This window comes from Ovis canadensis, chromosome 26 (genome assembly GCF_042477335.2).
Source record: "Ovis canadensis isolate MfBH-ARS-UI-01 breed Bighorn chromosome 26, ARS-UI_OviCan_v2, whole genome shotgun sequence".
Taxonomy (NCBI): Eukaryota; Metazoa; Chordata; class Mammalia; order Artiodactyla; family Bovidae; genus Ovis; species Ovis canadensis.
In genome coordinates, this window is record NC_091270.1 from 31,246,050 (window position 1) to 31,261,990 (window position 15,941).

Sequence of the window (15,941 nt, forward strand, 5' to 3'; positions counted from 1 at the left end):
AAATTACCCTATGATCCAGCAATTCCATTTCTAGGTATTTACCTGAAGAAAACAACAGTAATCTGGAAAGATATCAACACCCCCATGTTCATTGCCGCATTATTTACAATAACCAAGACATGGAAGCAACCTAGGTATTCGCCGACAGACAAATGCATAAAGAAGATATGGTGTATATATGCAATGGAAGACTACTCAGCCATAGCAAGAATGAAATTTGTGCTATTTGTGATGACATGGATGGACCCAGAGGATATTATGCCAAGTGAAATTAGACAGAGGAAGAATACCACAAGATCTCATTTACAATGTAGAATCTAAAAAACAAAACAAAAGAACAAACGAAAACCAGGCTTATAGACACAGATGAAGTGTTGCTGATGGGGAGAAGGAGAGGGGACTGGGCGAAATAGGTAAAGGAGATTAATAGGTGCAAATTTTCAGTTACATAGGTCACAAGGATGTAGTATGTAGCAGACAGTAATACTGTAATACAGACAATAATGCCATAATAATTTTGCAGGTGATGAGTAGTTCCTAAGCTTGTTGTGGTCATCTTGTAATGTGTTTTTCAGATTACTAGGTTGTACACCTGAAATGAACATAATACTGCCCATCAACTATGCTTCAGAAAAATTTTAAAAAGTAATCAAGCCTCATGTCCCAGGTCTGGTCTATGGTGACACACAGAGGTTCTGAATAGCTCTACAACTAAGTATGTATTTGTTTTGTTTTGAGTTAAATGTCTTCTATTGGTATCGGTAATGAGTCCCAAAATGAGCCCAGTGGAATGATCAACAGCAGTCGTGTCTGGCCGTGTCAGAGCTCTGGGTCTCAGGCCCCAGGGGAGCTTAGTTGAGATACTGGCAGCTTGCCGTCAGGAATCTTCAAGCCAGGATGCCTTGAATGTGTGGCCTTGATATCCTATTCCTTGTATCAAAGCTCATCTGCAGAAAAAAATCCAGGGGCACAGGCTCAGACATAAACTAGTGATTTTGAGCAATGATGGTAGAAAGAGTGCTATGGGTTGATGTTCACTAGAGACCCAATAAAGCCAGTATTTATACCAATCTAATTTTGAGACCAGTTTTAGTTGATGTGGTTAAATAGTGAGTGAGTCTTTGAAAAGGTATGTTGATTCCTTGCCATTTTGTCTAAGGGAATTTCTCTAGGATAAATATTATCTGTAAACTCTTGAGCTCATACCTCATCATGGCTTTATCAGTACTTACACCCTCAGGAGAAACATTGGTATTTCATATCCAGTCAACAACTTATGGAGCCAATAGCACCCCTGCTTGTGACAACCAAAAATGTCTTCAGACGTTGCCTGATGTCCCCTGGGAGAGGGACAGAATTGCTCTCAGTGAGAAGCACTATGCTAGTACATTATGAAAATGTTTTAGATCTAACTTTCCTGGAATATATCTACTTTCCAAATAAATTATTTTCCGTTTTCTCAGTTTTGATTCAAAACTTGTGCATTCAGCTAACTCCCAGGACAGTTTGGATGTCATATCCAACTCCTCTGTAGTTCATACATTTCTCATTTTAATCTCTCTCTTCCTTTAGCCATCCCCTTAGCTATAAAAATGCTTAATGCATGTGGTGGCTTATGGCAGGGTGATAAATATTATTTCCTCTCTCTCTTGATCTTTTCTTTCTTTCATCTAGCAGATTTTCTGGCCTAGGGGTAATTCTGTAGCTCTTGCCTCTTTGCTTTGTGTTCATTACATTTTCATGAATACTGGGGTTGACTTTGACTTTTTCTCACCGGTTTTGTAAACCTTGGTAATGTTGAATTGAAGCACTATTTATTTACTATTTCAGAGTCTTGTTCAATGTTAAATGTCAAGTAATATGTTCAGTATGATTCCATTTTTTTCACACATACACACATATGCACACACACACACAACAGGCTAATACACATGTGCAGAAAAACATTATGGAGGGATATATTCCAAATGATAATCTTTACCCTAAATGAGATCCTTAGTGATTCAGTGTTTTTCCTTTGTGCTCATTTATGCTTTCTAATTTTTCCTACAATACGTGTTTTGCTTGTAAATTACAAAAGACGAAAATGTTTGCAAAGTCATTCTCCAGCTTTCTGTCTGATCAGTGCAAGAGTTGACACTTGCCCATGGGTGTTGTTAATGGTAACCAGAGTTTTGTTTTCAGTGGCGCTTATTTTTGGAAGACACTAGGACAACTGAGTCACCCGTCGTATTTTAGGGAAAAGGATGAAACAAGAAACCCCAAAGGAACAGGTGAAGATTCGCTAGGCAGATTTCTGCCTTGTACTGAAAGTTTTTTGGGTCAAGATATATGTACGTGCATGAGCTCAGATGGAACTTTCCTGAGCCATGGCGGGGCTGAATTTAGCCGTGAGCTAAGGCTCTCAGTCACTCAGAGTGTCATCCAGCAGAGAATGGCTAGCGTATCCTGGGGCTTTGTTTATTGAAAAGAGGTCCAATAAGCACACCATGTTCTTAGAGCATGCTGGCCTTGCTCTTCTCCAAATGGCTCCATAATACTAAGCATCTCTCTGAGCACCATCAGCTGTTGACGTGACTCACCGTCAACAGCCTCCAGGACCTTCATGAATCACAGCTCATGGGCAGGCTCTTGCCAGAAATCGAAGTTATAACCTCACTGGTTACTGTGTACTTTTAGAAACCCAAATTAGCTTTCCTCAGGGAAACACTATGGTGGTTGGCAAAAGCAGACACCTCTTTCTGTCATCTTGGGCACAGCTTGATGCTGCTATGAGTGGCTGGCCATTGCTGACGGCAGAGTTTGCGAGAGGGAAGTGATAGGGAGGGAGCTGGGAGGATGTAGCTGTTTGACTCTGACTCTGACTTTGACTCAGACTTTGATCTGATCAAAGGCGTTTAGCACCAGGCTCAGCTGGCTTAGAAGAAGGAGTACATGCTTGGTGGATAGACCCCAGAGTCTGAACTCAGCTTCCATTGCATACTTTGTATTAACTTCTCATATTCCTCAGCGTCCTCATCTATAAAATGGGCATAGAGATTTCCTCTTAGATATGTTGTAAGGATGAAAACACAGAATGCTTGTAAATGACAGTCTGGTATATAGCAGATATTCAGCTTTCCTTTCTCTCTAGTTGGTTTCCAGGTTTGTGACTGACAATTCAAATAGATGAGGGGTTCACAGGTTTTTTTTTTTTTTAATAAAGGGACAGAGAGCAAGTATTTCAGGTTTTGTGGGCCAGGAGGCAAGATTAAGGATATTATTTACATGGACGGAGGTTTGTGACATTGTCCAGGAGACAGGAATCAAGACCATCCTCAAGAAAAAAATGCAGAAAACAAAATGGTTGTCTGAGGAGGCCTTACAAATAGCTGTGAAAAGAAGAGAAGCGAAAAGCAAAGGAGAAAAGGAAAGATATACCCATTTGAATGCAGAGTTCCAAAGAATAGCAAGGAGAGATAAGAAAGCCTTCCTCAGTGATCAATGCAAAGAAATAGAGGAAAACAATAGAATGGGAAAGACTATCGATCTCTTCAAGAAAATTAGAGATACCAAGGGAACATTTCATGCAAAGATGGGCTCAATAAAGGACCGAAATGGTATGGACCTAACAGAAGCAGAAGATATTAAGAAGAGGTGGCAAGAATACACAGAAGAACTGTACAAAATAGATCTTCAAGACCCAGATGATCACGATGGTGTGATCACTCACACTCACTGAGAGCCAGACATCCTGGAATGTGAAATCAAGTGGGCCTTAGGAAGCATCACTATGAACAAAGCTAGTGGAGGTGATGGCATTCCAGTTGAGCTATTTCAAATCCTAAAAGATGATGCTGTGAAAGTGCTGCATTCAATATGTCAGCACATTTGGAAAACTCAACAGTGACCACAGGACTGGAAAAGGTCAGTTTTCATTCCAATCCCAAAGAAAGGCAATGCAAAAGAATGCTCAAACTACTGCACAATTGCACTCATCTCATATGCTAGTAAAGTAATGCTCAAAATTCTCCAAGCCAGGCTTCAACAGGACATGAACCGGGAAATTCCAGATGTTCAAGCTGTTTTTAGAAAAGGCAGAGGAACCAGAGATCAAATTGCCAACATCTGCTGGATCATCGAAAAAGCAAGAGAGTTCCAGAAAAACATCTATTTATGCTTTATCGACTATGCCAAAGCCTTTGACTGTGTGGATCACAGTAAACTGTAGAAAATTCTGAAGGAGATGGGAACACCAGACCACCTAACATGCCTCTTGAGAAACCTGTATGCAGGTCAGGAAGCAACAGTTAGAACTGGACATGGAACAACAGACTGGTAACAAATAGGAAAAGGAGTACGTCAAGGCTGTATATTGTCACCCTGCTTATTTAACTTATATGCAGAGTACATCATGAGAAATGCTTAGCTGGATGAAGCACAAGCTGGAATCAAGATTGCCGGGAGAAATAACAATAACCTCAGATATGCAGATGACACCACCCTTATGCAGAAAATGAAGAAGAACTAAAGAGCCTCTTGATGAAAGTGAAAGAGGAGAGTGGAGAGTGAAAAAGTTGGCTTAAAGCTCAACATTCAGAAAACTAAGATCATGGGAACCGGTCCCGTCACTTCATGGCAAATAGATGGGGAAACAGTGGCTGACTTTATTTTTGGGGCTCCAAAATCACTACAGATGGTGACTACAGCCATGAAATTAAAAGACCCTTACTCCTTGCAAGGAAAATTATGACCAAACTCAGTTCAGTTCAGTTCAGTTCAGTCGCTCAGTCGTGTCCGACTCTTTGCGACCCCATGAATCGCAGCACGCCAGGCCTCCCTGTCCATCACCATCTCCCGGAGTTCACTCAGACTCACATCCATCGAGTCCATGATGCCATCTCATCCTCGGTCGTCCCCTTCTCCTCCTGCCCCCAATCCCTCCCAGCATCAGAGTCTTTTCCAATGAGTCAACTCTTCACATGAGGTGGCCAAAGTACTGGAGCTTCAGCTTTAGCATCATTCCTTCCAAAGAAATCCCAGGGTTGATCTCCTTCAGAAAGGACTGGTTAGATCTCTTTGCAGTCCAGGTGACTCTCAAGAGTCTTCTCCAACACCACAGTTCAAACGCATCAATTCTTCGGCGCTCAGCCTTCTTCACAGTCCAACTCTCACATCCATACACGACCACAGGAAAAACCATAGCCTTGACTAGACGGGCCTTAGTCGGCAAAGTAATGTCTCTGCTTTTGAATATACTATCTAGGTTGGTCATAACTTTTCTTCCAAGGAGTAAGCGTCTTTTAATTTCATGGCTGCAATCACCATCTGCAGTGATTTTGGAGCTCCCCAAAATAAAGTCTGACACTGTTTCCACTGTTTCCCCATCTATTTCCCATGAAGTGATGGGACTGGATGCATGATCTTCGTTTTCTGAATGCTGAGCTTTAAGCCAACTTTTTCACTCTTCTCTTTCACTTTCATCAAGAGGCTTTTCAGCTCCTCTTCACTTTGTGCCATAAGGGTGGTGTCATCTGCATATCTGAGGGTATTGATATTTCTCCCGGCAATCTTGATTCCAGCTTGTGTTTCTTCCAGTCCAGCATTTCTCATGATATACTCTGCATATAAGTTAAATAAGCAGGGTGACAATATACAGCCTTGATGTACTCCTTTTCCTATTTGGAACCAGTCCGTTGTTCCATGTCCAGTTCTAACTGTTGCTTCCTGACCTGCATACAGATTTCTCAAGAGGCAGGTTAGGTGGTCTGGTATTCCCATCTCTTTCAGAATTTTCCACAGTTTATTGTGATCCACACAGTCAAAGGCTTTGGCATAGTCAATAAAGCAGAAATAGATGTTTTTCTGGAACTCTCTTGCTTTTTTGATGATCCAGCGGATGTTGGCAGTTTGATCTCTCGTTCCTCTGCCTTTTCTAAAACCAGCTTGAACATCAGGGAGTTCACGGTTCACATGTTGCTGAAGCCTGGCTTGGAGAATTTTGAGCATTACTTTACTAGCATATGAGATGAGTACAATTGTGCAGTAGTTTGAGCATTCTTTTGCATTGCCTTTCTTTGGGATTGGAATGAAAACTGACCTTTTCCAGTCCTGTGGCCACTGCTGAGTTTTCCAAATGTGCTGGCATATTAAGTGCAGCACTTTCACAGCGTCATCTTTCAGGATTTGAAACAGCTCAACTGGAATTCCATCACCTCCACTAGCTTTGTTCGTAGTGATGCTTTCTAAGGCCCACTTGACTTCACATTCCAAGATGACCTAGACAGCATATTAAAAAGCAGAGACATTACTTTGCCAACAAAGGTCCGTCTAGTCAAGGCTATGGTTTTTCCAGTAGTCAACTATGGATGTGAGAGTTGGACTATAAAGAAAGCTGAGCGCTGAAGAATTGATGCTTTTGAACTTGGTGTTGGAGAAGACTCTTGAGGGTCCCTTGGATTGCAATGAGATCTAGCCAGTCCATCCTAAAGGAGATCAGTCCTGGGTGTTCATTGAAAGGACTGATGTTGAAGCTGAAACTCATACTTTGGCCATGTTATGCAAAGAGCTGACTTGTTGGAAAAGACCCTGATGCTGGGAAAGATTGAGGGCAGGAGAAGGGGCAACAGAGGATGAGATGGTTGGATGGCATCACCAACTCAATGGACATGAGTTTGAGTGGACTCTGGGAGTTGGTGATAGACAGGGAGGCCTGGCGTGCTGCGGTTCATGGGATTGCAAAGCATTGGACACAACTGAGCAACTGAACTGAACTTACATTACAGAGAGAAAACTAATTTCTACCAATTTTGAATTTATGAAATCCAAATATAATAACAGGATAATGTTTCTCTAACATAGACCTACAAGTGAAAAGAAAGGGATTCTTTTTCTGGGGAGAAATGTTTGAGTTAATTGGGGCTCAAAGTCAGTGCTCCTTATCATCAGATCGATTGCCCATGTTCATCTGTACAAACCATTCTTAACTTGCAGACCAAATAAACATAGGCGGCAGGCTGAATTTGGTCCACAGGCCATAGTTTACAGTTTCTTGTTGTATACTCTCTACAACTAACACCAGTCTCTGCTTGTGCTCTAACCCAATCATCCATGATGAGTAAATCATTTGAAATCATAATTGCTACATAAACAACAATTGGAGGGCTACAATCTGGAAAGGAAGGTGAAATAATTCAATCTGTAAATAGGCTTTTGGAAGCTGACAAAGTGCTTATTCTATCTGATCCATTTGTGGCTGAAATCAGGAAAACAGTAGGAAGAAATGATCAGGCAACACAAACTGACCACCTATACACAGAGATCAAGCCGTGGATCATCATGGCAACAGTTACTCTATCAGGTTCTTTCTGCTTCTTATCAAATAAGAGGTAGACATGCATATGTGTATTCATTCCCACCCCCTCCGTGCAAAGGAGGGATTAAAATTTGGCACAGAAAATGTCAGAGGGTCCCTTCCCGCTGCCCCTCCCCTGACCCGGCTGGCTGGTTGGTGCACGGGTGTGAGTCTGCAGCCCACTGAGGCCGACGAGTAGAGACAGTGCTCTACGGGGCTTATTGTGTTGGTTTCACAACAAAATGGATCCTATTCTACCTAGCAAGGCAACCGTTAATGGCGTAAATGAGGAATTTCATTGATGATCGTGCATTGACATAAAATCAAGCAAAATAGGTCACTAAGCATCAATTTTGGAGCAAAAAAAAAATAATTCAGCATTCAACCCAGAGTTCTGGCATCGCTGAACGCTGGTTATGGCTAGTGTGGATCTTACAGCAGTGCTGGGATGGCTGAGTCAGAAGTCTGGGCAAAATGCAAAGCTGTTTAGGAATTCTTTGTACTATTTTCATTCTTTTTTTTTTTTTTCCACCTGTGCCATGTGGCATACAGGATCCCCAACCAGGGATCAAACCCATGCCTCCTGCACTGAGAGCACGGATATCTATCACTGGTTAAGAAGCACTGGACCAGCAGGGAAGTCCCTGTTTAGGCATTCTTGAGCTTGGGCTTTGACAGAGTTGCTGTTGCGTCTCAACAGATTCTGCAGAGGAGCACAGATGATAAAATTCTCCAGTGAGACAAGGAAATCCAGATCTTGATGCACGTGGTTTATAAAATCCCAGATTTACATATTTAGAGTGCCAATCATTTGGCAGATTCTCTTGCAGAAAGTTCACCAACAGCATCCTGCATTTGATCAGATTCACCTGGTTAAATGACCCATAACTGTTCTCACAAAACCAGGGACTAGAAGAATAATACAGGGTGTATTCTTCATACAATGGGAACATACCTTTGTGGAAAGCTAATACATGGTGGAAAGTACCCAGTGGAATAGAGGGGATCAGGGTGGATGTTTGGGTGAAGCTACATGATAACTAAATTGCCAACAGAGGAACGTCCATGTTTCTGAGTATGTGAGTGATAGATATGGAAGAGGGCTGAAGCACATAGGGCCAGAAAGGACTCCAGTTTATTAGAAAGGATCCAAGTGGGAGAGCTAGCTGCTTACTATCTGTTGAGATAAAGGAATGACACCCAATGGCAACACATAATTTGAGATTCATTGAGTGCTTGTGAGTATTAACAGTTTGCCATGCCAATGGTGATAAAGCTTTTTGGGGCAAGGATGTTGAACTGAAGATTGTTGAATTTGTAAAGAGCTTACAACTTCTTATAATTAACTTCTCCTTAGAAAAATAGCTATTTTTGAGGCAAAAATATTTTAAAATGTGTTGGTTTAGCTGAAGAACAATCTTTACCCAAAGCGTATTTAGCAAAGGAGCTTTGGTGATGGTTTTAAAAAATATTTCTTATCTGAGCTGATCCAAATGCATCTTTTCTCTATTTGTGTGTCAAGAGAACACAGAGCAAATGCATGTTATCTGAGTTTATCTAACAGGTTGGAATAAAATACACAATTCATGTAAGGATAAATGTCAAGAAGAAAAGCTGAAGTATATGTCCAAGCAAAATTTATTAGATGTCTATTCAAGAAAAACACAATGACCTTTGCTTGTAAGAATTTGAAGTCAATTACCTAAAAGCTTGGTATGAATATTTTTCCTTTTAAAATCAGATACAGAGAGTAGAAACATTAATTTTTCTTAAGTATGACAGGCAACAGATATTGAAGTCTTCTCTCATAAATGGCATCAAAGGTAATTATTCATTTATCAGCAAAGCTGCATGCAGTTGACCTAATTTCAAACCCAAAGCCTTTAAAATATAAAGCTGGCTGTGAACTTGACAATAATCAAGGTAGGCTACTCAAAGATGTTTCTTTACCTTCTTCCTAGTGAAATTCCTCTATAATCAGTATTTATATACATTTTAGTTTGGCTACTAAAATCTTATATTCATAAACTTTTGCATAAGTGCTATCTTACAGAATCGCACTGTCGAGTCATAATAGTGATTTGTGGGAGATGTAAAGGATGCTCTGTTGAAGGTGTTTTAGTTTAGTTTAAATGAAGAATAAAGACCAAATTAGGAAATTCCCCTGTCTTCTCAACAACTAAATAGTCTGTACAAAAAAAAGAGCAAATGTATGTACAAAATTCTAGAGTCTACGTACATTGTGAAAAGATCAATCACTGTTCACAGAAGAAATGCTGTAAAAAGTTTTATCTATAAGGTGCTAAAGATCCAAATATGAATAGTTCTTATGCAAAGTCATAAGAAATACAAAGCTAGTTCTCGGGGTATGCGTAATTCAGGCACTGTTAACCACATTAAATCTTTCAGGTCCCAATATCATCTCGTAGGTTTCTACTTCAGGGCAGAAAATATAACCTGAATGATTTAACACTGTCTCTAAAAAGTGCCTAATGTATTCCGAGGAAATAGTTTACACACACCAGGAAAATCAGGCTCAACATATTCCTGTCCTCAAATGTAGCCAGGATTCTGAGTTCCAGAGAAGAAAAATAATTGTCATAGTAAAAATAATTGTATTGATCATAATCCTTACTAAAACCAGCCTTAATACTTGTGATGCTTCCAAAGTACTCTATTTCTATAAAATAATGTGTGAGATTCTTCTACATTTCCATAAAACGTACAACATAGCATATGGATTGTCTGTTCTCATACAATCTCAGATGTGTATGTGTACACACAGTGAAATCTTACCTATGAATATTGCTTACACATACTTTCAAGTGTCTATGTTAGAATAATTCATTGCCCCTGTCACTAACACTGCTTTTATTTTACTTTTATCAGATAAATAAAACACTAAGAGCTCATTGTTCATTATGCTGATTATTACATTTTAATATAAAATAGCAATGCAACTTTACAACACAATAGTTATTTTTTTTGTAGTCTAGCTAAACCTCTTATATTCTCATGATTATTACCAAAGGCTCTTATTCACTTATTGTTTGCACTTCTAAAAAGTACAAAAAAAAACAAAAAACAAAAAACAACCTGCAGGAAAAGACTCCTACTGGAAACTCACATTCAATTCAACAAAATCACACTCATTCGAATTAACTTTCCTACTCTTACTTTAGATTTTGTAATCACTGTGCATATTACAACAGATAAGTGCAGGCAAACAATAGTTGGAGTACAGTTGTCATATCGTGTAAACCAGGACACTAGGCAAACTCGTGAAAGGAAAATATACTGCCAAGCTAAGAAGGTGAAAATGCGAACCACAGCAAGTAGCAAGAAACAATCTTCTGGTTGCCTGAAGGGAGAACAGCTTTCAAAGTGGACCGGAGAGCCTCCTTGAGACACTTATTTTTTTGCCTCAACTGCTCAACCCTTATTAAGCATAGGGTTTTCTTTCTGATGCCACAGATCCACTTTTCCGAGTTTAGAGCAGAAAGCAGGAATATGCACGTTCACACGGAGGCTAATCCGCCCATCTCCCCACGGCGTGGCAGTTCAGTTGCTGGTGGTTTGGTGGCAGGTGGAGATGGTGACGGTGGGTGACTTCTGTTGGAAATGGAAGGCATGACAGCAGGAGGCCTGCGGGATCTCTCAGGCAAGGTTATGCAGATGTGCTGCTGAAATGCGGCATAAATAACCAGGAGAGTGATTCACAGCCTCTTGACATAGTTTCCGGGAAAAGTACCAAAGAATTTGGTTCTTCTAGAGGTTCCTGAAAATAGAAATGATAAATGAAATTGAGGGGAGGTAACAACCGTGAGATATCAGTTCATCAGTTCAAGTGGGCTTGAAACTCACTAAGAGAGCAAGCCCTCAAAGTTTGGAAAAGAACTGAGACCCACTGAAGGGTTGGGATGACAGAGTCAGCAGTCTAATCTCTACTGCCCGATGCCTTCATCACTTCTTAAGCTTAAAGGCTGTGCTCCCATCAGTTCAGTTGAGTTTAGTTCAGTTGCTCAGTCGTGTCCGACTCTCTGCGATCCCATGGACTGCAGCATGCTGGGCTTCCCTGTCCATCACCATCTCCTGGAGAGCTTGCTCAAACTCATGTCCATCAAGTCGGTGATGCCATCCAACTGCTCCCATCACACCAGGCTAAAGAGAAAAGCTCAGGTCTGAGGGAAGAGACAATCTCGCCGAGGAGGTGGGTTTTTAAGAACAAGGATACTTGAGTATCATGGGGCTCCATCACTGAGGCTGCTAGACAGGAGTGAGGAGCGGAAGAGGAGATGCGTGTGGGTACAATCTTCTCAATAAAGACGGGGCTTGCCGTGGGATAGGATGGACTGGAAAAGGCCCACACCAAGGCTTGATTCTCTGAGCAAGAGGTCTGTCACGGCTCCTTAGCACAGTGTAACACGAAAGCTTTATCAGGAATGCCATCACCACCCAGGTCTGTTATTTCATAGACGATCATGCTGAATGCCACAGCATTCATTTACAAATAGCCCTGCCAGGGTCCTTCATAAAATGTAGAAAATTTGAACAACTTACCAAATCACTAAAGAAAAAAAGGCAGACCACCGTTAGCAGGTGAGGGTTCTATCATTGGGGAAGTTTTCAATATGAGGAGTAAAACCAAATGCATAAAGGACCATCATGATGATCACCTTTGGATTCAAATATTGTAATTCCTTTGAAGCTTTCTGGAAAAGCAAGTGTACCAAATTCTTCCTTAGGTTTTCCAGCTCATGTAGAGTGAACACAGTCTCTGTACTTCCCTTTCTCATTTACCCTCTAGAGCTTACTGTCTTGGTTTGATGACTGATCTTCTTTATCCCTATGCAGGTAAGCCATTTTACTCTTCTTCTCAGTGGGGAATTAATATAAACAGAGGCAGAGGCTTGTGGCTGCTAATGTGACCTTTGTTCCCTTATTTCCCCACAGCTGGCCTGTCTACAGAAAGCCTTCATACCTCCATCAGCTGTCTCCATCTTCCTACATCTGTTTCCTTTTTATCTCTTTCCTCTGTGACTTAGTGTATGATACTCTTGTCTATAAAAATTTTCTCAGAAAACCTCTAGTTTTCTTTCAAGATGGTAAGAATGGGGCTGTTTTGTATGTGGTAAGAATGGAACCTCTCTCTACTTGGACCACATACTGAAGCTAAGGTGGGTCAGTGGATTCTTAAGAAAAGCTATGACAAACCTAGATAGTGTATTCAAAAGGAGAGACCTCACTTTGCCAACAAAGGTTCCTCTAGTCAAAGTTAAGGTTTTTCCAGTAGATGTGAGAGTTGGACCATAAAGAAGGCTGAGTGCCTAAGAATTGATGCTTTTGAACTGTGATGCTAGAGAAGTCTCTTGAGAGTCCCTTGGACAACAAGAAGATCAAACCAGTCAGTCCTAAAGGAAATCGACACTGAGTCTTCATTGGAAAGACTGATGCTGAAGCTGAAGCTCTAATACTTTGGCCACTTGATGTGAAGAGCCGACTCACTGGAAAAGACCCTGATGCTGGGAAAGATTGAGGGCAGGAGGAGAAGGGGGCAACAGAGGATGAGATGGTTGGATGGCATCACCGACTCAATAACATGAGTTTGAGCAAGCTCTGGGAGATACTGAAGGACAGGGAAGCCTGGCGTGCTGTAGTCCACGGGGTCGCAAAGAGTGGGACACAACTGAGTGACTGAACAACAACAAAGGGCACCTCCAGCAGACCTAGTCAAGCATGAGTTGTTCATTTCATCTGTTTTCTCTGATGTTTTTCATCTGATGAGATCCTCACTGCTGATGACCAGCATTCTGTGCTGAACAGAATATTCGTGTTTTCTCATTTAGGGGACAGCGCATTGTTATTCTAAGATCTCAGTCTTTACTGGTTGGTGCTATTTAGAGAAATTTTCTTCTTTCAGTTGACTTGGAAATAAAACCAGCAGGAAACTGCATATATCTGAAGCAGTAATACTAAACTCTGTTCAAAATGCAGTTGCCCTAGGATTACATAATGCATACGGATGTGTGAAAGATAAAGGCATTATGAAATCAAAGAAAGCTTGACTATCACATCCAACCATGCATGGGAGCAAACATAAGCAAATTATAAAATGGCCAAATGCCTGAAAGGAAATGTACACATACCCACAAACCATCCATCATCACATTTTTCCATCACATCAATGACATCACTTTCTCTGAGCTCCAGCTCATCTTCATTCCTAGGAGTATAGTTATACAGAGCCTGAAACCTTAAACAAGACAAATGCATGTGTTAAAAAAACATTTTGCACTTCTATGAAACTACTGAAAGAATATAATATTTATTTTACTTTGAACCTATCCTTAACATATTAATTAGGTAGTATAAGTCTTTGGTAAGATTGTAAAGTAACTAGAGGTAGTTAAGCTTTCATAAGAATTAGACCACTCTAACAGCATTTCAGAACTCACAATGAGGAAAATTTATGGAAGATTCTAATATTCATGAGTTGTATTAAAACATTTTAACGTTTATAAATTCGACCTGCACTTCAATTGTACAGTGATAGATAGCTATCATTTGGACATTAAATAATAATACAGAATATAAGAGAAGTGCTATGTGTACTTTTCAGCTATGCAACGTGAAGTCGCTCAGTCGTGTCCGACTCTTTGCGACCCCATGGACTGTAGCCTACCAGGCTCCTCTGTCCACGGGATTTTCCAGGCAATAGTACTGGAGTGGATTGCCATTTCCTTCTCCAAGGAATCTTCCCAACCCAGGGATCGAACCCGAGTCTCCCACATCGTAGACAGATGCTTTAACGTCTGCAATCTCAGCCAAAAGGCCGAGAAGAACAAGAAGGAATCATAGTTTTAACTAGCCATATTCAGAAGCAAGGAACTGCAACTTGCAAGTGGAATTTTCAAATGATTCTAAATTGAGATGTACCAAATGTCTCAGATAAAGCTTTTATATTGCTGTGTGGAAATTACTATAAAAGAGAAATTTATTTTTTTTTTACTGGGAGGAAGTCTTTAAAATAGTTTAATTTCATAGTTTGCATCCGTGTAAGTGGTGATCTCAAGCAGTAGAGTTAGAGACATAAATTCGTTTTTAAAAGGTCCGGGAAAAATTGTGCTTAATGTAAAAACTCTCTCTTGAAATAACTGTATGTAAAAGTATTACTCATAGAATGCTGCCACTTTTCTTTCTTTCTTTGAATTCTTTGAGAGCATATATTTTGGTGGCATCAGTCAGTAATAAACTCAGAATTTGGGGTAATAAAATAGCAGGCATATTAATATGGACTGGCATTTTGGAAGGACACTGATTCTAGCAGTTTAGAGGGTCAGGAAGCATTTGATATGCAGTTAACATGAAAATGTCATATTACTACTAAAATATTGCCAGTATAAGTTAATGAATTTGTTTCTGCTGTTCTTCTTAACAGTTAATGTAATTTTGCCAAAGTAGGAAATAAGAACCATATTTCAGGGCACTTTGGATTTTTTCAAGCCAACTTTAAAAGGCTGGTAATATTGGATATTGCTCAGGAACAAGAATGATTTGTTTTGATTACGTCATTCAGTCAAGAGAATCCTGCTCTGGTAGGAACAAAACTGCTCCCTCACCTGAACTCAAATGTCGTGTGACAGATCAGAGGCAGCCGTACTGGCTTCTCCCACTTTTCAGGTTGCGGGAGGAGGGAGTCTGGATAGAGCTGGACTGGAGGAAGGTGTACTGGGGAAAGACCTGATAAGATGTGGTGTCTAACAGCCTCACCTAGAAAACACTATCTTCTCTGGCCTGAGAGCAAAGCCTGGAATTCCAGTGTTAGGGATTTCTTCCCCTGTTAACACTGTTTTCTCTGGGTCAACCTTTTTAGCCACTTGGGGTTTTGAGGTCTTCTATGGAGAAAGGATTCTGGTTGTGGGGAAGGGCTAAGAAAGATACCTAAATCCTAGAGCAGTGGCAAAACAGAGTACCAACATTCCTTAATTTGGATATTTGCATGGGGCCAGCCCCGGTTGGAGGAGTCAGATTATTTTCTTGTTTGATTTGAAGATTCTCAGGTGGAGGAATGGTATCTTTTGTTCATTCCTGGGGGAAGTTAGTTTCACCACCGTTCCTTTTCTGGTCTCACATTTGAGGGAGATAGGCATTCCTGGGCTGCTAAGTCTATGGATATACACTGCATCTCTCACTTTGGGAAATACTGGATCTCTTCAGGCTTCAGCCTTGACCCAGGCCCATCTCCAACCACTCCCAGAAATAGGCCTATTTAAGGCCATAAATCCCAGCTGCTTGAAGAATCTCAAGGTCCCAAGAGCGGAAAAAAAAAAAAAAAGAATTGGCACAAACTCCTACTTCTCTTTAACATGATGAAAACCAGTGTGCTTGTCAAAGTTTACTTACCATTCTGGTTTAATTAGACCACCAAAAAAAAAAAAAATTGGAAGTTTCATGGAAACATAAACAAACCTTTCAGAAATCCTCCTGCCTCTGTTGGCTATCAAAATCAGTGTTGCACGACAGGAAATGCAGTCAAATTACAATTTAAAAAAAATGCTGTTTTGAAGGATGTATTGGTGAGATGAATGATGGTGGTGGGGTCAGGATG

The 15,941-nt window shown here is 40.6% G+C and overlaps 1 protein-coding gene across 50 annotated transcripts in view; it reads right to left on the minus strand.

Annotated features, from left to right (window-relative positions):
* Nucleotides 1-8,953: 8,953 nt before the first annotated feature.
* The window catches only part of SORBS2 (sorbin and SH3 domain containing 2), a 211,515-nt gene continuing 204,527 nt past the window's right edge, over nt 8,954-15,941 (minus strand). For all 50 annotated transcript variants that reach the window (XM_069573228.1, XM_069573235.1, XM_069573229.1 and 47 more), the window contains 2 exons: nt 13,480-13,586; nt 8,954-11,111 (listed from right to left, as the gene is read on the minus strand). In XM_069573228.1, coding sequence (XP_069429329.1) covers nt 11,050-11,111; nt 13,480-13,586 — 169 coding nt within the window. In that variant the 3' untranslated portion in view covers nt 8,954-11,049. The remainder of the gene's footprint in view (nt 11,112-13,479; nt 13,587-15,941) is intronic.